Source organism: Macaca fascicularis, chromosome 7 (genome assembly GCF_037993035.2).
Source record: "Macaca fascicularis isolate 582-1 chromosome 7, T2T-MFA8v1.1".
NCBI lineage: Eukaryota > Metazoa > Chordata > Mammalia > Primates > Cercopithecidae > Macaca > Macaca fascicularis.
The window spans coordinates 8,819,163-8,840,820 of NC_088381.1; the positions used below are offsets into that span (position 1 = coordinate 8,819,163).

The window sequence follows — 21,658 nt, forward strand, 5'->3', positions numbered from 1 at the left end:
GTAATACCATTAGAATTTTTAAATTACTCATAGCCTATATCCCTAACCAGTATGTTCGTGCTTGCATGTTCTCTTCTCATATTTACTGTGTGCTTGCTTTCTGAGTAATGGCACGTAGAAATTGTTTAAGCAGGAACAATTCTGGAGATAATTTTGTATGTTTCCTTTTTTCTCTTTAAGGTATATATTGGGTAGAAGAGCATTATGTATGGAACTTCTCACGAAACAGGTGATTTTCTTATGATACTCAATTTTCACCCTCAATAGAGTGTTTTGATTATGTAAGCTAGATTTAAGCTAGATTCTCTTAAAGAAATTTTAGTGTGTGTTCTTTTTTTTTCATAGCCCCTACTTTCAAGAATGAAAAAGGTCAACCAGTAAAATGAGATTGTACTTGGTGGTGAATCTATGCTAGGATCGGCATTAAGAGTGACCTTTATTTAAGGTTCTAACTTGCTCATGGTTGGGCACTTAGAACGTCAGTTTGTTGTTTTTTGTGAGATTCTGGAAATGGTCCAATTTTACTTTTTCCCCTTGTCTCCAGACATTTTAACACTGATTTGCTGCTGTTGAGGTGCATGGCATCTTGTTAGGCCTTCTCAAGTGGGAATCAGGAATGCTGCTGTGTTCCAGAGACGTTTTGTTCTTCCTGTAGGGCTGAAGCAGTGCCTACTCAATAGAACTGGTCATCGTGCAAAGAAATGCCACCTGACTCAAAGGCAAAGCCAGAGTGTAGCTTGGAGCAAAGAAGGTACTTTTATTAAGAATTTTATATAAACCATAAGATATATTTTATATTACTTTGTGCGCCTTCTTGTTACCTTAATTCTTTTTGAGAGAATTCATTTCATTTTCATTTGGTTTGCTTTCTTCTTGTTACAAAGATGATCTGTAGAAAATACAGAAGTAGGCCGGGCGCGGTGGCTCAAGCCTGTAATCCCAGCACTTTGGGAAGCCGAGACGGGCGGATCACGAGGTCAGGAGATTGAGACCATCCTGGCTAACACGGTGAAATCCCGTCTCTGCTAAAAAATACAAAAAACTAGCTGGGCGAGGTGGCAGGTGCCTGTAGTCCCAGCTACACGGGAGGCTGAGGCAGGAGAATGGCGTAAACCTGGGAGGTGGAGCTTACGGGGAGCTGAGATCCGGCCGCTGCACTCCAGCCCGGGTGACAGAGCAAGACTCCGTCTCAAAAAAAAAAAAAAAAGAAAATATAGAAGTATAGGAAAATTAAAGATACTAACTGATAATCACTTAATGATTTACTATCTGCTTGTTTAGTCTTTGTTATATTTACTGTAGACAAACATATCTACAGTTGTAAATTTATTATTGGTATGTATACCCTAGTAAGTTAAAAGTTATATATACTTTGAAGTTTTGCAAAGTTGAGTTCATATTATAGAATTAATTCCTGATGAACTTTTATGTGCTAGGCACTAGTCTTTTTATTTATTTATTTATTTATTTTTTTACTTTTTTCCCCACTCTGTGCCTATGCTTACCAAGTCTTTTTAATTTTTACTTTTTATTTACTCTTTCAATCCTCTTAAGAACTTAAAAAGAGGGTATTACTAATATCTGCATCTTGTGGATGAGGTAACTCACGGTCGGTAACTTATCCAAGGTCACAGGTGGCAGAGCAAGGATTAAAACCAGACATTCTGGCTGCCCAAGGCCAAACCAAGAGGAGCTGAGAGCCTGCACGGGGCAGAAGGATGTTGTTCAGGTTGGTTTTCGGTTCAGTTAACATGAAACGCAGGCTGTAACCTTCATTCCAGGACATTACCGCATTACCAAGAAAGCCTTCCAAAGCCATAGGTTTTTTACCATGAGCATGACTTTTAGCAAGAGTTTGTGGTTTAAAGGCCACATGGTGCTCTAACAAGCTTCCGTTCACGCTTATGGAGGGACTGGTAGTTGAGCTAAATAGTGAAATCCTGGAGCACACAGCCTTTAGGGCAGGTTCTGACCTATTTCTGTGGTGAGGAAAGACACCTGTCTTTCCTTGCTGCCCACAGCCTCCAGTTATTCACCTTCAGATTTTAATCTTCTGTGATCACATTCAGATGAGAGATCTGTTTTGTTTCTTCCAGGGTAGGAGGAAGTGAGTCACCAACAATACTAAGCAGTCTAGTCTTCTGTGTATAAATGAGCAAGGTTGGCCAGCCAAATTTGAGAACCTTGTGTAATTCTGAGATTCTCCAAGAGAATTCAAGAGAATGTCAGGATTACGCTTGGTGGTAAAGTGGGCTTATGTTAGTTGTCTCCACAGCTCTCATCAAAAGCAGACACAGATACTTTCTGTAGGAAATTATCTCTAACTTAAGCCTATAGTATTCCCGAAGATTAAGAGCAGGCAACTAGGAATTCAGTGAAATCATAGCATTCAAGTAGTCAACCCAACATACTTGAGAATGATCAGAAACAATGAATCATATGTTTCCCAAAGACTATAGGTTTTGGAATTATCAGATACAGAACACAGACTTCAAATATTAGAATTGTGAGAAAATAGTTACACGTGAAATCTAATATATGTAAAAAAAATTCACTCATAAAATTGAGGAAGCAGTAAGACCACCAGGAGTGATGAGGAAGATCTGAAACGAAAATGGAAGAAACAGAAGTTACAGAAATAAAATATATAGCTGGGTAGGGTGGCTCACACCTGTAATCCCAGCCCTTTTTGGGAGGCTGAGGTGGGAGCATGGCATGAGCCCAGGAGTTGGAGACAAGCCTGGGCAACAGGGTGAGAACTTGTTTCTACAAAAAATACCTCACCATCACAAAAAAAAAAAAAAAAAAAAAAAAAAAAAAAGAAAAATTAGCTGGGTGTGGGGCACCTGCCTATAGTCCCAGCTACTCAGGAGGCTGAGGTGGAGGATCACTTGAGTTCAGGAGGCTGTGGCTGCAGGTTCGTACCACTGCAGTCCAGCCTGGGTGACACAGTGAGACTCTGTCCCAGAATAAAATGAAATAAGGAAGTAAAAAAAGTAATTGTTAAAATAAGAAATTCAGTGGATGGATTAGACACCAGAAGAAAGAATTCATTGGTTAGACAATTCTCTCCAAAAAGTATGTTAGTATGTTACACAGAGAGACTTGAGAATAGATGATTGAGCAGAAGTTGGTGGGGTTGAGGGGGAGAGGGAGATCAGAATAAGGTCTAAAATAAGTCTTAGTGGAATCCCAGAAGGAGATATTAAAATTTTATTATAAAGTGAGAGAAATAGAAGTTCTTCTTTTGTTTTGTTTTTTTGAGACAGAGTCTCTCTTTGTAGCCCGGGCTGCCGTGCAGTGGTGCGATCTTGGCTCACAGCAAGCTCTGCCTCCCGGGTTCACACCATTTTCCTGCCTCTGCCTCCCAAGTAGCTGGGACTACAGGTGCCCACCACCACACCTGGCTAATTTTTTGTATTTTTAATAGAGACAGGGTTTCACCATGTTAGCCAGAATGGTCTCGATTTCCTGACCTCGTGATCCACCCGCATCGGGCTCCCAAAGTGCTGGGATTACAGGCGTGAACGACCGCACCCAGCACAAAAGCTTTGTGTTTTTACAGATAATTAGACTTGTTTCTTGTTTAAGAAAAAAAAAATCGTAACAAGAACATAAGAGAATAAAACAAATGTTTTTCCAAAAAAGAGAAATCATTGTGATAATCTTATCTTATTGGAATGTTGGATAATATAGTCTGTTTCATTAACCATCAAGCATGCTATAGATTTTCCATTTTTATAGGCTCTGTATCTCAATTAAGGTAATACTGGTAATTTTTGTACTGTATTTGAAGATGAAAAATACAGACCAAAATCAAAGACGTTGCATAGAAGCTGGATAATGAAGACAGCTCTGGAGGAACACATACACACACACAGACACACACATATATAAAGTATACACACTTTTTAAAAAAAATTTTTAAAGCTTTTAAAACAAAAACCGGCCCCTTCCCTCTCCCAGATTGGGCGGCCCGTTCCCTCTCTCTGAGTGGGTGGGGGCAGTGGTTGCATGGGCAGCTTTCCTTGTGAGCCACAGGCCCCTCTGGACACATTGCTGCCTGCTGATTGGCCACGCCCCAATTCCCTTTCATCTTCTCATGGACCAATGGGCTTGGAGCATTAAGGCCACGCCCCTTTTCTGCATTCTACTGGAGTCCTGGTCACGCCTCCTCTGGTTCAGTCGCTCAGCTGCCTGGTAGGTGACTGGAGGCGTTGATCAGTGCTCGCTGGGATTTTGCTGACGTGGCCCCAATCCCGCTTCCCTCCCCACCCTGCGATGGCAGAAGAAACTCGACAGAGTAAACTGGCCTTAGCCAAGAGAAAGGTAAAAATGCACCAGGTCATGGCCCCCCAACCCAGCCACAGATCCCCTCTGATGACAAGACCACTACCAGAGTCCATATCACTCCTGAGGCACACCAAACTGGGCCCCCCAACCCCGGCACCTCTGGGCTGCCCCCACCAAAGTCTTGTCAATCAGCCCTGCCCCTTCAGCAAGAAGCCCAGTCCCTGCCCTCACCAATCACCCCAGGGTGACTTTGGGTGCGTGACTACTGGGGCTTCCCACTCCATTACTGGGCTCTCACCTCCTGCCTACCCAAACTTGACCTCCCTGGGTTCTTTGGGCTCACGTTTCCAAGCACCTGGGTCCTCCAGCCCTAGGCCCCACCCTCGCCAGTTGTCCCTGGGTGACTTTGGGCTGGTGATTCCTGGGGCTCCCTACTGCAGACTCGGTCCTCCCCTCCTGCTGCCTCAAGGTCAAACTCCATGGGCTCTTTGTGCTGGTGTCTGCAAGGACCTGGGTCCCAACCCTGTGTTTCCCTCCCCCATAGTGGAGTGGGACTCGGACATTGCGCTGATGTGCCCCACTCCCAACCAGGAGGAGTGGAATGTAGTGATGTCACAATCCGCCTACTAACTGTCATTACTGGAAGACCGGCCTTTGATCTTATGACCCAGTCCCCTAAGTGTTGTCACCCCATTTCTTGTTCCTCTGGTCACAGCACAAATTTGCAGCTGGAAGGGGAATGGAGACTATGGGATCTAGGAGCAAGCAGTTTCAGGCTGCCTCACTCCCTTAACATAGACATTGACAGGGGGAAAAGCCTACACTTCCCCCGTGAGCTCAAAACGTTGACAGTATCTGTAGGTGGCAATGGGAGAATGGGTTTGGTTTGGTTTTCTCCCAGGCTTCTACTTTGCAGAGAGATTTTAACATTTTTTTTCTGAGTTCTCCACCTCATATTCTAATTCTCCATGGTTCTGGGACCAGACTGCCCTTCAGTCAGTGGTCTCTGAAGTGAGATTTGCTCATCTTCTGTGGAATAGATCTTGGGGAACTGAACTTGACAGCTTGAATCTTCCTCATATTATCTCGACCTGGGGTACTTTGAGTGCCACGGGATAAATGTGAGACATCTTTCTGAAGCATCAGGTTCCCTTGATTCTCTTGAGATCAGGAGAAAAAACATTAATGTACTTAGGGATGACAGTCACATAGGCTTCTGAGAGTATACCAGACTTCTCTCTGAAATGAGGCTTGGGTTGTCCTCTTTCTGATGAATTCCCAGATTTAACAGAAAGGCTGCCTTCTGCCATGAGGACACATTGATATAAAAGTTTGAGAGGTACTGGTGCACTTCTTGATACTAACAGATGTGTGAGGATGTATGACTCTAAACCATGCAGTGCCTGCCTACCTAATGTTTACTTTTCTACCTCTACCTCTGGTTTTGGTCCCTGGCAGCTGCTGATTCTTGGCAAAACCCCAGAGCTTGGAGTCAGAAGACTGAGTTTCGAAGTTCCAGTATCACCTTTTTCTTTCTTTTTTTTTTTTTTCCTAGCCATTATATCAATCCCTCTCAGTCACTAAATGATGGTGACAACACCTTGTACAGTTGTTGGTGTCGTTAAATCAGATGGTGTATAAGAGCATTTTGTTAAAACTATAAGGGAGGATGTGGCTGTAGGGGCCGATAGTTCTCATGAGGATTACTGCTCTTCTTTCCCACAGTTAAAAGAATATTGGCAGAGAAACAGCCCTGGTGGTCCAGCAGAAGCGAAGAAGAATGGGAAAACAAATGGCAGTGTCCCTAAGACAGCCACTTCTGGTGGTTCCCACTCACCTGGGGATGTGAGTCTTGGCTGACCAGGCTACTGGGGACAGGGGTCCCAAGGGGCAGTAGAGGGTAATTGTTAAGATTGTGAATGGACTGTTGGGTACTGGTTCAGAATTCTGGGTTTGAATCCTGCCTCTCCATCTGCTAGGGATATGATTTAGGGCAAGTTGCTTGAGCTCTTTGGGTCTCTCTTTGCACATCTGTGTAATAGAGGTGGTATTATTGTTTGACTTCCATTTGTGAATTTTAAATGAGATTTGTTATTGTTTTATGTGTGTTTTTTTTTTTTTTTGAGACTGAGTCTGGCTCTGTCGCCCAGGCTGGAGTGCAGTGGCCGGATCTCAGCTCACTGCAAGCTCCGCCTCCCGGGTTTATGCCATTCTCCTGCCTCAGCCTCCGGAGTAGCTGGGACCACAGGCGCCCGCCACCTCGCCCGGCTAGTTTTTTGTATTTTTTAGTAGAGACGGGGTTTCACCGTGTTAGCCAGGATGGTCTCGATCTCCTGACCTTGTGATCCGCCCGTCTCAGCCTCCCAAAGTGCTGGGATTACAGGCTTGAGCCACCGTGCCCGGCTTATTGTTTTATGTTAATCCCTAGTACATGGCCTACTGTAAACACCCAGGACACCAGGATATGGTCATTGCTGTTTGATTTTCCTCATCCCCAGTCTCAAGGGGAAGCCAGGACAATGAGAACAGCCATTTGCCATCAGGAGTCACAGAAAGGGCCCCAGGGTGGGATGATCGGGAGATAAGAACCATGAGAGAGGTTGGCACAAAGTAGTTATGGGACGAAGGGTCCAAGATAGGCAGAAAAGAAAATGTTGCCCATTGATGGGGAAAAAAGGAAGTGAGAGGGCTTAGACACTGAGAGGGACAGAACATCTCCATGTGCACTCTCACCTCTTGTAGTCAGCAACAGGTATCGACGGAGAGGGCCCTACGTCATCTGCACCCCTCAAGGATCTGGAGGTAAGAGGCTCTGGGTGGAGGGGCAGTGACCCTGCAGGCCAATCCTCCAACCTCCTCCCACAGCAGGGACTGGGTGCCCCTCTGCCAGCTGAGACAGCCCACACACACCCCAGCCCTAATGATTGTTCTCTCTATCTCTCCCACAACTCCTCCTCCACCTCCTCCTCTCTGCATGTGCCTCAGAGCCCGTCCCAAGAACTAGCAGTAGTCCTGGACTCGAGGTCTGTCAAAATCAGTGAACTGAAGAACACCATCAAATCTTTGGTAAGAGTCCAGTGGGGTCCCCTGATTCCAGGCTGACAATCCTGGGCTCCAGTTTCCCCTTGGGACCCTGAAGAAAGGGACTGGGGGCCCCTGGTGCCAAGGGCAAATAGGGAGCTGGGGCACCCAGACCTCACCTGGAGGGACCCCAGAGCACGCAGCATGGCTGTTGTTTTGCTGCCCTCTTTGCCAACTCTCTCCTCTCCACACACCCCTGCTCAAGTCCTTGCTACACACGCCCTGGGGTTGTTGCCTCTTGGGGGAGTGTAAGCCTGACTGGTTGTCAGGGGCCCTGTATTTCTGCCGTGACTCAGTCCCTAATTTGCTCTTTGATTCTGGATAAGCCGCCTCTCCTTTCTGGACTCGGGTTTCCAGAGGAGGCAGTGAGTATCTAAGGTTTCTGTTAGCTCTGAGAGTCCGAGATTTAAAGGCCACCTAGAATGGAAACCTCAGGGCCAAGGGCTGCTGTCTGTCCTTTTCCATCCTATATCTGCTGTGAAGAGCCGTACCTGGCCCGTACGTGCTCAGTCAATGTTTATTGAATGAACACACTTTTCTAAATCACAAGCAGGCAGGAGGGGGGGCCTTTCTCCAACTCCATCTCTAGAGGATTGTGTTCCTGTCCTCTCAAGAGATTCCACATTCAGACTTTGAGTTCTGTGGCTATGGGTGAAAACCAACAAAGACCCAAATCCTCTGTCCTTGGGAGCTTGAGGAGAGTTGACCAGTTCGTGTTCCCATTGGGTCTGAGAACTTTGCCTTTAAAATCCATTCCTGGCCCCACCTACCGCTTCCTGGTCTGGAGAATAGAGTTGAGGGGGCCACCCTCCATCACCTTAATTTGACTCTCCCCACAGAAACAACAGAAGAAACAAGTGGAACATCAGCTGGAAGAAGTAACACGATTTCTTTGCTCACGACATGACCGCTGGGTTTGGGGGGCACTCAGATGTAGAGGCCCCGGTCTCATCTCGCCCACTCCCAGCCTGGGGAAGAAGGCTCACCCCTCAGATTCCACCCCATCCCCACAGAGTCCCTGATAACCTGGTCCCATGGGTGGGCCTGTCCTGGGGCATTGGTGGCATTCTGGGGGCATGTCTCTTGCTGTGCCATCTCTGCCTCCCCCTGGTAAGAGCTCTGTCTTCCTCTTCCTATAGGAAAAGAAGGCAAACAATGAGAAACAGAAAGCCGAAAGGGAGCTAGAGGTGAGTGGAGGGTGTGAAGTTTTCTCCTGTCCTCCGGGGAATGTTTCTTTCCTTCTCTTTCAGCACTTGCTTGGCTTTTCTCCCAAAGGTTCAAATCCAGACATTGAACGTACAGAAAGGGAAACTAAGTACGGACCTGTATCGCACGAAACGCTCGCTCAGATACTTTGAAGGTGGGAATCTGGGCGCCCTGTCATCCTTCAGCCTGGCACTTTGACAGGTCTTTAGGGGAGTCCTTTGGGCCCCATCTCACATCTGTCATTACAGAACAGACCAAGGATCTGGCTGGTCGCCTGCAACATTCATTGCAGCGTAAAGGAGAGTTACAGCGGACTCTGTCTGCTGTCACCGCCACACAGAAGAAGGTGGACAGAGTGAGTCTGACCACCTGCCCCGTCCCTGGGAGCCTGGCTTCGCAGATGGAGGAGTGAGCCTAAAGGTCCCTTCTGCAGGATGGAGTGTCCTGCCCAGAAGGCGGCATGGCCATGTCTCGCTGCTTTTGTGTCTGGTTGTTAGAGGCAGCCTGGGGCTGAGTCAGCTGCTGTGGGTGAGTTGGGGGGTGCGGTGGGGAGCGAGCACTGGACACTGAACTTGGAGGCCAAGTGCCTGCCCTGCCCTTACCTGGCTGTGGTCTTGGCCAAGTCCTAGGTGCGGTTGGGTACTTTACTCGTGAAGATACAGAAGAGTACCTTTAGTATGTTACCATTTCTGTAGAGAGAGGAAACCTGTGTGTGTGTGTGTGTGTGTGTGTGTGTGTGTGTGTGTACATACTATGATAATATACAGAAAACATGTCTGCAAGGTTCATAAAAAATTCAGGAGAGAGCCATAGGTGGCTGGGAGATACTTCCCTTCTGTACCTTCTGAGTTTTGAACTATGCGAATGTATCATCCTTTCAAACAGTGAACAAAAGATTCATTTTCCCCTTCCTATCTGTACCCCCATCCCCAGCAAGAAAAATGGGCTTAGAGAATTGGATAGACCTGGGCGTTCAAATCCCAGCTCTGCCTAAGTGATGTTAGGCAAGTGCTTAACCTCAAATACTCCATGTGTTTTCATGTACACAATAGAGGTCATCATAGTAACTGTCTCCTATGGTGGTTGTGAGAATAAATGGGATTGCTAGCATGGTACCTGGTGAAACACTCCATAAAGGTTCAGACAGTGGTAGTAATAACAGTAATAACAATAGCAATATTATCTGATCTCTCTGGGCCTCTGTTAGCCAGCTGTAAATTCGATCTCTTTCCCTGTCCCTTCCAACTTTACTGAGTTCTTTTAAAAACCAGACCACAGACTTGGAAATGCCTCGATCTTTACTGACCGAGTTGCATATTAAGCCTAGCCCTAACCTGTTTAAGGGGCACTGTATGGAATGGCCCAGGTTCACCAGATAGAAACTTCTCACTCTTCACCATCCAGTCCTCGAGCCGCAATAAAGCACGTATGGAGTGGAAGTTAGAGCAGTCCTTACGGGAGCAGGCACTGCTGAAAGCTCAGCTGACACAGGTGAGGTTTTGCAGAGGCAGGGAGGGAAGGAAGATGACCCCAGGTGGCCAGGAGCAGGTGAGGACCAGTGACAGCCCTTCCTAACTTCTGTGCCCATTCTTGCAGATGAAGGATTCACTCAAACAAGCCCATCTAGAGAGAGACGAATATGTTCAACATCTAAAAGGAGAGAGGGCCCGGTGGCAGCAGAGGATGAGAAAAATGTCCCAGGAGGTGAGATCTGACCCTTCAGCCCCGCCACCTTAGATAGGTCACTGGATGTTTCTGGGCATCTGTAACATGGGAATATACAGCCAGAGGTGGTCATGGGTCGGGGCTTTGTGGAGGTGGGGGCAGAGAGGGAGATGGCAGCCTGTCCAGCCACCAGCCCCTCTCTCCAGGGCCCTTTATCCCTGTGCTTTGGGCAGGTTTGCACACTAAAGAAGGAGAAGCAGCATCACATGCGTCTGGTAGAGAAGCTGGAGAGGAGTTTGTCGAAACTAAAAAACCAGATGGGTACGATGGGGCTGATGTGACCTGGGAGCAGGCCTGGCATCGGAGGGGGCTCTGGGGGTGGCTTAGAATGCCCCAGGGAGGTGGGTGGATGGAAGGGCTTTGAGGCAGAAGGAAAGAGGTCTGTGCCAGGAAACAACAAGTCTTGTTATCTCCATGAGCCTGAGTGTCCCCATCAGCAAAGAGGGCCCGTTGTCAGCCACCCACAGTGCTCTCCATCTGAAAGTGGTTTGGAAGATTGGCTGCCATCCGGGTGCGAGGAATCATTAGCAGTGAGGCCAAGTTTGGGGAGCCTGAGAGGAGCTGTGCACCAAGAGGAGGGTTTTTTTGTTGTTGTTGTTTGTTTTGTTTTGTTTTTGTTTTTGAGAATCCAGAGGCCCTTATTGTCTGCTTCCTTTCTCAGCTAAACCCCTGCCCCCGGAGCCCCCAGCAGTGCCCGCTGAGGAGGAGCTGCAGCACCTGAGGAAGGAACTAGAGAGGGTGTCAGCAGAGCTCCAGGCCCACGTGGAAAACCATCAACACGTAAGTCTCCTGAACCAGCCACAAAAGGAGAGGCTCGGGAGGCAGGAGGAGAGGCTTCAGGAGCAGGAGGAGAAGCTTCAGAAGCAGGAGAGACTTCGAGAGCAGGATGAGAAGCTTCAGCAGCTGGCCGAGCCACAGAGCGGCGTCGAGGAGCTGCTGCGTTGCCCCACCTGCGGAGCCTGCCCTCCTCCCTAGCCCTCCAGGCCTTTGTTTCCCAACTTGTAAAATGGGGCAGTGTAGCCCTCACGTGAAATGTTACTTTTAAAGGCACCTGTGAACCAGAGCCCTGCTCTGGTAGCTGTGGGAGAGAGGGGATGATTTTTCTAACCTGCCTCCACCCTTCCCCGTTCCATGGGAGTCAGACACCAACTTCTGGGGTCTCCAGCTGCAGTGGGTGGCAGCTGATTGCTTCTCTCTGTCCAGAACAATGAGAACAAGAGCGCACTGCAGTTGGAGCAGCAAGTGGAGGAGCTACAGGAGACGCTGGGCGAGGTGAAGTAGATTGTAACCCCCACCCCATCCAAGAAGGGCTGGGAAGCGGGCACCAGCCTCTGGGGAGGGGAGGTGCCAGGCCAGAAGCAGCTCCAGCCTGGGGGCAGGTGACCTCAGCACCCTCCAGGGCAGTCTTATGACCCTTTCTTCCTTCCTACCTTCTGACTTTTACAGGTGGGTAGCCCTGGGCTCCTCCCAGGTCTGGACATCATCATCCCAGCTAGAGGCATAGAGCCCCCCAATCATAGGGGAACAGACAGTGGAATAAGAGGCTCCTTATGCCAGGCACGGTGGCTCAGGCCTATAATCCCAGCACTTTGGGAGGCTGAGGCAGGAGAATCTCTTGAGGTCGGGAGTTTGAGATCAGCCTGGCCAACATGGTAAAATCTCATCTCTACTAAAATTACAAAAAAAAAAAAAATTAGCTGGACATGGTGGAGCATGCCTGTAATCCCACCTACTCAGGAGGCTGAGGCATGAGAATCGCCTGAGCCCAGGAGATGGAGGTTGCAATGAGCTGAGATTGCACCACTGCACTCCAGCTTGGGCCACAGAGTGACACTCTGTCTCAAAACAAAACAAAAATGCTCCTTAGATTGAAACTGGATTCCAACCTCGGTTCCACTGATCACCATTCAAGTACTTTGCATCTCTAAGTCTCTGTTTCTTTTTGAGATGGAGTCTCACTCTGTTGCCCAGGCTGGAGTGCAGTGGTGCAATCGCAGCTCACTGCAAGCTCCATCTCCCGGGTTCACACCATTCTCCTGCCTCAGTCTCCCGAGTAACTGGGACTACAGGCGCCTGCCACCATGCCCAGCTAAGTTTTTGTATTTTTTAGTAGAGACTGGGTTTCACTGTGTTAGCCAGGATGGTCTTGATCTCCTGACCTCATGATGTGCTCACCTCAGCCTCCCAAAGTCCTGGGATTACAGGCATGAGCCACCACGCCCAGCCGCCTCTGTTTCTTTAACTTCAAAAGGAAGGTAGCATTTTCCTTACAGAGGAGCTGAGGATTAAATGAGATAATACATGGAAAGCATTAGGCCTGTAGCACACTTAGCAGATGGTAGCTGGCTCCCACTGCTTTTCCACCAGTCTGTGGCCTACAGTTTAAATGGTGAAGTAGGGTATGAGATTTGAGGCTGAGGAAGGAAGCATGGGGTTCTAGGAAAGGGAGACAGTCACTTAGGCCTGGAGTAAGGGGCCAGGGCCCTGGGCAGGCGACAGAGCCCCACAGTGCCCTCGCTACCCTATTAATGGGCCCAGAATCTGGAAGCCAGCCGCCACTTGCCCTCACACCCAGGGTCTTCCTGCAGGTGGAGCTGAAGAGCCAAAAGGCTCAGAGTCTGCAGCAGCAGCCAGACCATTACCTGGGTCACCTGCAGCAGTCCGTGGCCACCTATCAGCAGCAGGTGGCCGCCTATCAGCAGCTGACCTCTGAGAAGGAGGCGCTGCACAGGCAGTTACTGCAGCAGACCCAGCTAATGAACCAGCTGCAGCAGCAGGAAGCTTGGGGCAAAGCGGTGGCCGAGATGGCCCGCCAAAAGTTACAGGAGACCCGGGGAGGGAGCTGCTGAAGACGGGACCATGAGGGGGACGACCTGGCAAACTCAGTGCCTTCTCACTCTTTCCTGGCCCCTTAGGAGCACCTGGAGGCTGCCAGCCAGCAGAAGCAGCAGCTGCAGGACCAACTGAGCCTCATGGCTCTCCCTGGGGAAGGTACGGGAGGCCACTCAGAGGAAGAGGACAGAGCCCCAGGAGGAAGGGGGGACTGTTAGCAGCACAGGATTGAGGAGTTGGAAGAGACCTTTAGAACAGCTGGTCATTATGCCGACCGGGTGCCTGCACTAAGTTCGGCATCAATATGGCGACCTCCTGGGAGCGGGGGGGCCACCAAGTTGCCTAAGGATGGCTGAACTGGCCCAGGTCAGAAACAGAGCAGGTCAGAACTCCTGCACCGACCGGTAGTGGGACTGTGCCTGGGCGGTATAGCAAGATCTTGGTCCTTAAAAGGAAAAATAAAGAACAGTAGCCGGGCGCGGTGGCTCAAGCCTGTAATCCCAGCACTTTGGGAGGGCGAGACGGGCGGATCACAAGGTCAGGAGATCGAGACCATCCTGGCTAACACGGTGAAACCCCGTCTCTACTAAAAAATACAAAAAACTAGCCGGGCGAGGTGGCGGGCGCCTGTAGTCCCAGCTACTCGGGAGGCTGAGGCAGGAGAATGGCGTGAACCCGGGAGGCGGAGCTTGCAGTGAGCTGAGATCCGGCCACCGCACTCCAGCTTGGGTGACAGAGCGAGACTCCGTCTCAAAAAAAAAAAAAAAATAAATAAATAATAATAATAATAAAAAATAAATAAAGAACAGTAGCTTATTCCTCTCTAGGAGGGGCTGGCTCAGGGTTACATAGTGAGGGTGGAGGCAGAGGTGGGCCCACAGTACCTGCCTTGTTGGGTTGTCTGAGGAGCCCTCTGGCCACCCCCTACAGGAGATGGAGGAGAACATCTGGACAGTGAGGAGGAGGAGGGACCTCGGCCCATGCCGAGCGTCCCAGAGGACCAGGAGAGCTGGGAGGCCATGGTGAGCCTGACTCCCCCCGCACCCATTTTACCACCTTCCTCTGTGGTCCCTGCAAGACCCCTTTATGCTCTTACTTTCCCTGCCTTCTGATTTCTCTGGACCCTCATCCCTTCCGAGAGCCAGTGGTCAGACACCATTTCACCTGTGACGAACTGAGGCCCCAAGGGAAGGGGCTGCGCTCCACCCCTCTGCCCCGTTTGTTCTGTGTATGCCCCTACAAGAATGCTCACGTCTTGCCCTCAGGTGGCATGTTTCAAATCCGCTGGAGCCAGTGCCCAGGAGGAGCAGGCAGGGTTACGAGAGCGGGTGACAGAGCAGAGGGTGTGCTGCCAGCACCAGCTTACCTGGTGGCCTCGGCCCAGAAGGAGCCAGAGGCAGCGGTCCCAGCCCCAGGGACTGGGGGCGAGTCTGTGAGTGCGGAGACCCACCGGGCCCTGCAGAAAGTCATGGAGAAGCTGGCCCATGCCAGGACTCACCTCCAGCTTCTCCATGACTTACTTGAAAATGCCACCTGAGGGCAGGTCGCTGCCGAGATGTGACCCCATTATTTTGGCTCCAGAGCGGCTTTATGGACCACCGGGAGGAGATGGTGGACCTGAGTGAGCTGGTGGAGAAACCCGAACTTCCCTTCATCGAATACTGGGGAGAGAGATGCCATCAGTGAGTGGGAGGCCAGGGCAGGGCAGGGGGAGCTGCAGGGCCTTCGGAGGGGCCCCAGCGTCTGAGCCCTGTCCTCCCGCAGGAATGTTCATCAGCTTCTAACAGAGGCAGGGGGCAGTGCCGAGGATGCAGCAATGGGAGGAGGACATCATCAGGCTGGTCCGGCACAGGGAGGAGATGAAGGTAGGGTGTGCAACATCTCTGCAGGGGTGGGGGTGGGCACCGGCCGCGGTGTGACAGCTGAGCACCCCTCCCTCCAGGTGAAGCTGCTGGCGCTGCAGGAGATGCTGTTATGGTTGGCAGCGACTACAACAACAAGCACAGCAAACTCCTGATCTCTGCCCAGAACCCTGCTCATGAGCCCCGTCCAAGAGCCCCAGCCCCCCAGGAGCTTGGGGCTGCCCACAAGCATGGCGGTGAATAGAGCCCTCAGGCGGGGCGGGCAGGCAGGAGCAGGGGGTGCTGGCGCTGCACTCAGATCCCCGCCTCCCTCTCTCCAAAGATCTTTGTGAGCTGAGCCTCAGCGTCAGCGCCGAGACTGGGCAAGGAGAAGCCAGGGAGGGGTCTCCCCACAACAACCCCACTGCTCAGCCCATCACGCAGGAGCACCAGGAGCACCAGGAGCACCCAGGCTTGGGCAGCAACCGCTGCGTGCCGTTCTTTTGCTGGGCCTGGCTGCCAAGAAGAAGGAGATAAACATCACCGTCATCAAAGAGCTGGTCAAGAAACTTTTTAAAAAGAAACAAAGTTATGGGGTTAATCTCCTACACAATTCATTTAGTTCATTTGAATGTTAGAGCCACTCTTGATTATTTGTGTTTCTAGTTTGTAGTTTAAGTTTATTTGTAAAAAGTTAAAAGAGATTGGGTGTCTGTGGCTTTCACTGAGGTTCACTCTGGCATCCTTTAGCATTTTCTTTTTTAATTTCATAATTGTAGGTCATTAGCATGTATATCGAGTTTGCCCTTACGTGGTGGGAGTTCAAACACCCAAAGAACCACTGTTTGCACAGAACTATTCTCGCTGGTTTGGAATACGCTGCCATGCTTTTGTAATGTTATTATAGCATGTATGTTCATTACAGAATTCAGATAAAATTTGCTTATGTTCTGCTACTGTTTGATCCAATCTTAATCACAGTGAGCCCTTCATTAGCTCAATATGCGGTTTGCCCTCAAGTGTGCACTGTTGATTACTTTGTAGGGACATATTTTGTGCAGTATTTATGTGATCGTGCCTATGCATGAGGAATGAATGAATTTCAGTCACACATTCCCTAAATCATAACTTGATGATGCTTGGGAAAGACTCAACAGTTAAAACTTCATGAGGTTCTAATGTCTGTGTCCAAAACACATCACAGTATTAGGATGTAGGGAGATATGTACGTGTGCTCCCTGGGGTGGGGATTTCTAGTTACTAGACCATCTCCATTTTCAGCATTTGGCATCCTCATGATACTTTTATAAATATGACGTTAACAGGAGACTAAAATACGATTTTACTGATGAATAACAGATTTGCCTGCATTCACTGAAAGAGCACAAATATTGGGTACTGTGACTTCAACTGATTCTTCCAAATTGTATGAATATATCAGTGTATTAGATAAGCCCAGTTTCAGAATAATAAAGAAAAAATGTTAGACCAAATAATGTGACTAATTAACAGTGGTACAATTTCTAGCCCGTGGGTTTAAAATGCACTTAAAGTCCTGTTCTTGCCTTTTATTTTCTGAACTTCCTGCTTTTGCATTCTTTGAGTTCAGTTTAAAGACCGTTACTTTAAGTCCATTTTAAACCCTCAGGCTAGAAACTGGACCACTGTGAATTAGCCACATTATTTTGTGTAATGTTTTTTTCTTTATCATTCTGAAACTGGGTTTACCGAATACATTGATAAATTATTTCAAAGGTACTTTTGTCGTTGAAATCACTTCACTTTTACCCTGATAAACATCAGTGACTGGGCATGACCTTCAGATAGTGTTTAGCATCTGTGACCAATCTGACCATACTGTGTTCATCAGGTGCCGATGGGTTAAATCACACGCTGGCATATTTCAGCTGAATGTCCATCTGGAAAATAAATTTACTGTGTTAACTGAAATTCCACTCTTTGTGTAGGTATTTGGCATATATTTAAGAAACAGCTAAAAAGGATGGAAATCGTAGGACAATAACTTAAGTCTTTCTTTAAAGTGCACGCAGTCTTTTGCGATACCTCATTCAGCCAAGTATTTGTGCTCTTCCTCATTCAGTGTAAGGCAGCTTTCAATTTGCTTAGAAGGCAACATTGGAAGGTTAGAGTTCATCAGAAACATAGAATGTTAAAATGTGAGTTCAACTGACTAAATTTGAATTTTCTTAGGAAGAATCAAAACACCTATTTAAAGATTGCAATATATAGTAACCATTTTTAAAGTATTTAATTAAACCTGATAGGTTTTCCAGAAATGAAAAAAAAAAAAAAATCAGCTCTAATACCAAAGCTGATTTTTAGAAAATTTGAACATGTAAATCCGCCCTATCCATAATATAGTTTCTCTAAAACTTTATCTTAGTCATTTTAAAATAATATAACTATTAAAAAAGTAACTGCTATCAATGTTCTGAAATAAGTTAAAACATTTTAAAACATGAACACTGTAGTTTAAAAGAAACGGTGGGAAGGAAAAGTAGAGAAAGAAATGCCAATTCCAGTCCAAAGCTTTATCTGCCAAGTTTTCTTAGAATGACTTAGCAATTTATGAATTCTTGTAAACAATGTATAAGGAAATACTGAAAGACTTTTGCTTAAAGTGGCATTATTGTCTGCTGGTGTCATGCTACTGTAATGTAATAAATTCTTAAGTTGTTGCAAAGTGCTGTTTTTGCCTTAAAATTTTATTTTGCGTGTCTTGAAAACTGTGGTATTAAAGGTATTGATACTGTGCAAATGCTGGGCATGCCTGGCATGAGATAATCTCTTTCATTTTTACAAACTTGTAATAAAACTATGCAAGTGTTTATTAAAAGAACACAAAATAGAAAAAGTTATGGGATTAAAAAAAGTTATGGGGTGAAAAAGTTATGGGATAAAAAATGTAAAAAAGTTGTGGCAAAAAAACCTTTGGCAAAAAAGTAGAAAAAAGTTTCATGAAAAGTTGCAAAAAAATTATGAAAAAGAAGTTCTGGGATTTAAAAAACAAGTCATGGGATAAAAATAAAAATTAAAAGCAGGCCCCTGTCAGCAAAACTTGGAGAGGTGGGGCTGAAGTCTCCACCGCCACCATGTCCCTACCACCCCTTCCCAGTCACCCCTTTACAATTAGGGTAGCAAGACAAGACCTCTGTCTAATGGGGAAAGACAAATAGACCCTTTGCCACCTTGACCAGGGCTGAGTCCTTACATTTCTGGATGACAATGATTGTTATTTAAGAGCCAGAGGCTGGTGGAGTTGGCGGGGGCTGTCCGCAGGCCGGGCAGGACAGGGAGGCTCACTGGAGGTGCTGCACTTTGGAGGGGCAATGTCAGGGGACAGCTTTCTCTTGTTGGGACACAGGACTCCAGAAGGACAGCACGGCGACTGATTCCCAGCACTAGAGGCGAGGCGGCCAGCCACATGTAGGAGAGTGTGTGTGTGTGTGTGTGTGTGTGTGTGTGTGTGTGTGTGTGTGTATTCCTTCCTGCCTGCCTGCCTTCCTCCTTTCCTTCCTTCCTCCCTTCCTCCCTCCCTTTCTCTCTCTCTCTCTCTCTCTCTCTCTCTCTCTCTATTTCTCTCTTTCTTTCTTTCTTCTTTTTTTTGATGGAGTCTTGCTCTGTTGCCCAGGCTACAGTGCAGTGGTGCGATCTCGGCTTACTGCAAAGCTCCGCCTCCCGGGTTCACACCATTCTCCTGCCTCAGTCTCTGGAGTAGCTGTGACTACAGGCACCCGCCACCATGCTCGGCTAATTTTTGTATTTTTAGTAGAGATGGGGTTTTGCCATTGGTCAGGCTGGTCTCAAACTCCTGAACTCAAGTGTTCCACCTGCCTCGGCTCCCAAAATGCTGGAATTACACGCATGAGCCACTATGACAAATTCCTATGTCCCCAAGCCATCCCCCCCAAAAAAAGTACTGAACCAAGGGTCCACATATAAGCAGCCACGTGCAAGAAAGGAAAGGCAGGTGATAAAGGACTCTGTTAAATAACACCAAAAGGGTACAATAAAGCTTCTGAGGTTCCAATTTGGGCCAAGACAAGGGACAATTTGTAACAAATAAATGACACTAAAAAAAAAAGACCAGGAATTAAGAGACTTAAGGGTCACATTATCTAAATATAATCCTGGCTCAAAGAAAAATTACAAAATGACATGTATGAAACCATCAAGAAAATCTGAACACTAACTGGCTATTAGATGATATTCAGGGACTATTGTTAAATGTATTGGGTGTGATAATGAAATTGTGGTTATATATTTTTCTAATCCTTTTCAGTTAGAAAAATGTATTTGTTAATAAAATGATATTATTTTATTTAAAAATACTCCAGCGAGAGGCCAGGCACAGTGGCTCATGCCTGTAATCCCAGCACTTTGGGAGGCCAAGGCGGGCAGATCACGAGGTCAGGAGTTTGAGACCATCCTGGCTAATATGGTGAAACTTCATCTCTACTAAAAATACAAAAAATTAGCTGAGCATGGTGGTGGGCGCCTGTAGTCCCAGCTACTCAGGAGGCTGAGGCAGGAGAATGGCATGAACCCGGGAGGCAGAGCTTGCAATGAGCCGAGATCGCGCCACTGCACTCCAGCCTGGGTGACAGAGCGAGACTCCATCTCAAAAAAAAAAAAAAAAAAAATCTCCAGTGAGAGAGAGAGAAAAAAAAAAAGAGAGACAGAGAATGAAAGCAGGAGACATATATGAACCAAGATAAACCAGTGTTGATGATTGCTGGAAGCAAATGATGCTGCCTTGTTATTCTTAGTCTCTCTACTTCTATATATGCTGAAATTTTCCATAATAAAAAAAAAAAAATTGAGACAGGGTCTTGCTCTCTTGCCCAGGCTGGAGTGCAGTAGCATGATAATAGCCCACTGCAGCCTCAACCTCCCGGGGTCATGTCTCAGCCTCCTGAGTACCTGGGACCACAGATGCGTACCACCACGCCAGACTGTTTCTTTTTTTTCTAGAGACAGGGTCTCCTTATGTTACCCAGGCTGGTCTCAGACTCCTAGGTTCAAGTTATCCTCCCACCTCAGCCTCCCAAAGTACTGGGATTACAGCCGTGCGTCACCATGTCCAACCGATAATAAAGAAATTTAATGAATGAGTTAACCTAAAATGTCTGTTAATATTCCTTTTGGCCAGGTGTGGTGGCTTACGCCTGTAATCCCAGCACTTTGGGAGGCTGAGGTGGGTGGACTGAGGTCAAGAGTTTGAGACCAGCCTGGCCAACATGGTGAAACCCTCTCTCTACTAAAAATACAAAAAAAAAAAAAAAAAATCAGCTGGGTATGGTGGTGCATGCCTGTAATCCTCGCTACTCAGGAGGCTGAGGCAGAAGAATTGCTTGAACCTGGGTGACAGAGGTTGCAGTGAGCCAAGATTTCGCCACTGCACTCCAGCCTGGCTGACAGAGTGAGACTCGGTCACAAGAAAAAAAAATTCCTTCCAGTTATAGAATTTGATGAGTCTATATTAAATTTCCTAAAACATATCCACTGCATGCTTCAGACTAAATATATTGGCTTAATATCAGTAATATTTCTTTAAATTATTACACATAGAAACCACAATGATTACATAGTGGTAAATGTGTAATCTAGGAAAATAAGCTTCAGATAAGTTTTATTTTTCTGTGAAAAAGACACAGATGCCAATAAATGCTTCCAAATGTATAAAGGAGATCATGACCAGTTAGTTTCTGTAGCTGTTGATGAGAAAATAAGATGAAAGAGATTTAAATTATATTACAAGGATGGCAAAATAGATTTTTGCTCCATTTTTTCTGTCTCTTTGTCACAAATTACACCATCATACTCTTCCAACATTCTTTTAATCATTCATTAAACTCTTCAGCATTGACTGAGTGCCTGAAATACACATTACTTTGCTGACTTGGCACTGTGAGGTACAAAGGTGAGTAACAAAATGAGGTTCTATGCCTTTAAAATGCTTATAGGGGCCAGGTGCAGTGGCTCACACCTGTAATCCCAGCATTTTGGGAGGCCAAGGCAAGTGGATCACTTGAGGCCAGGCGTTCAAGACCAGCCTGGTCAACATAGTGAAACCCTGTCTCTACTAAAAATACAAAAGTTAGTGGGGCGTGGTGGCATGAACCTGCAGTCCGAGCTACTCGTGAGGCTGAGGCTGAGAATCTCTTGAACCCGGGAGGCAGAGGTTGCAGTGAGCCAAGATCACACCACTGCTCTACACCCTGGGCAACAGAGCAAGACTCTGTCTCAAAAAATAAATGAATAAATGAGTAAAATTAAAAATAAAATGGTTATAGGATCTTCGACCACAATTTTTCTTGTTCACTGATAGTAAACCTAATAGAGATTTCGGGATTTATCTTACACTTGAAATTTTGTTACTGATTACTGAAAAATTATCTACAAGCACCCAATTGTGAGTTTTACAGAAAGCTGGTCTCAAGAGTTATGAACCAAAGATTCACCAGTGGACCCCACAGGGTTCCAGATCCCCTGAAGTCACGTGCTCGGTGTTGACTGCATTGCTGTGGAGAGGCCATAATGGTTTTCACTCCTCTTATTCCTCTCAAATGGTAAAAATCACCAGTGGAATGGAGCCACAGATCCTGTAGCGGAAACTTTTAACAATACAAGAACAAGATGAAACCTGGTACCATGTA

General features: G+C 47.1%; 1 protein-coding gene, 1 long non-coding RNA gene and 1 pseudogene across 2 annotated transcripts; 2 read left to right on the forward strand and 1 right to left on the reverse strand.

The window, feature by feature from the left end:
* Positions 1 to 177: 177 nt before the first annotated feature.
* On the forward strand, positions 178 to 6,136 carry LOC123574663 (uncharacterized). The gene is made up of 3 exons (XR_006699782.2): positions 178 to 229; positions 656 to 751; positions 6,019 to 6,136. It is a non-coding gene; the product is annotated as an uncharacterized lncRNA (long non-coding RNA).
* A 2,435-nt stretch (positions 6,137 to 8,571) lies between these two features.
* On the forward strand, positions 8,572 to 16,356 carry LOC102132041 (putative golgin subfamily A member 8F). The gene is made up of 13 exons (XM_065547687.1): positions 8,572 to 8,734; positions 8,829 to 8,935; positions 9,985 to 10,071; positions 10,177 to 10,284; positions 10,479 to 10,566; positions 10,967 to 11,085; positions 11,509 to 11,577; positions 13,221 to 13,296; positions 14,068 to 14,159; positions 14,719 to 14,819; positions 14,902 to 15,002; positions 15,080 to 15,235; positions 15,322 to 16,356. The coding sequence occupies exons 1-13, from the start codon at positions 8,602 to 8,604 to the stop codon at positions 15,513 to 15,515; spliced, it is 1,431 nt and encodes a 476-aa protein (XP_065403759.1). The 5' UTR covers positions 8,572 to 8,601; the 3' UTR covers positions 15,516 to 16,356.
* Positions 8,995 to 9,691, reverse strand: LOC135971558 (uncharacterized; annotated as a pseudogene).
* Positions 16,357 to 21,658: the final 5,302 nt, after the last annotated feature.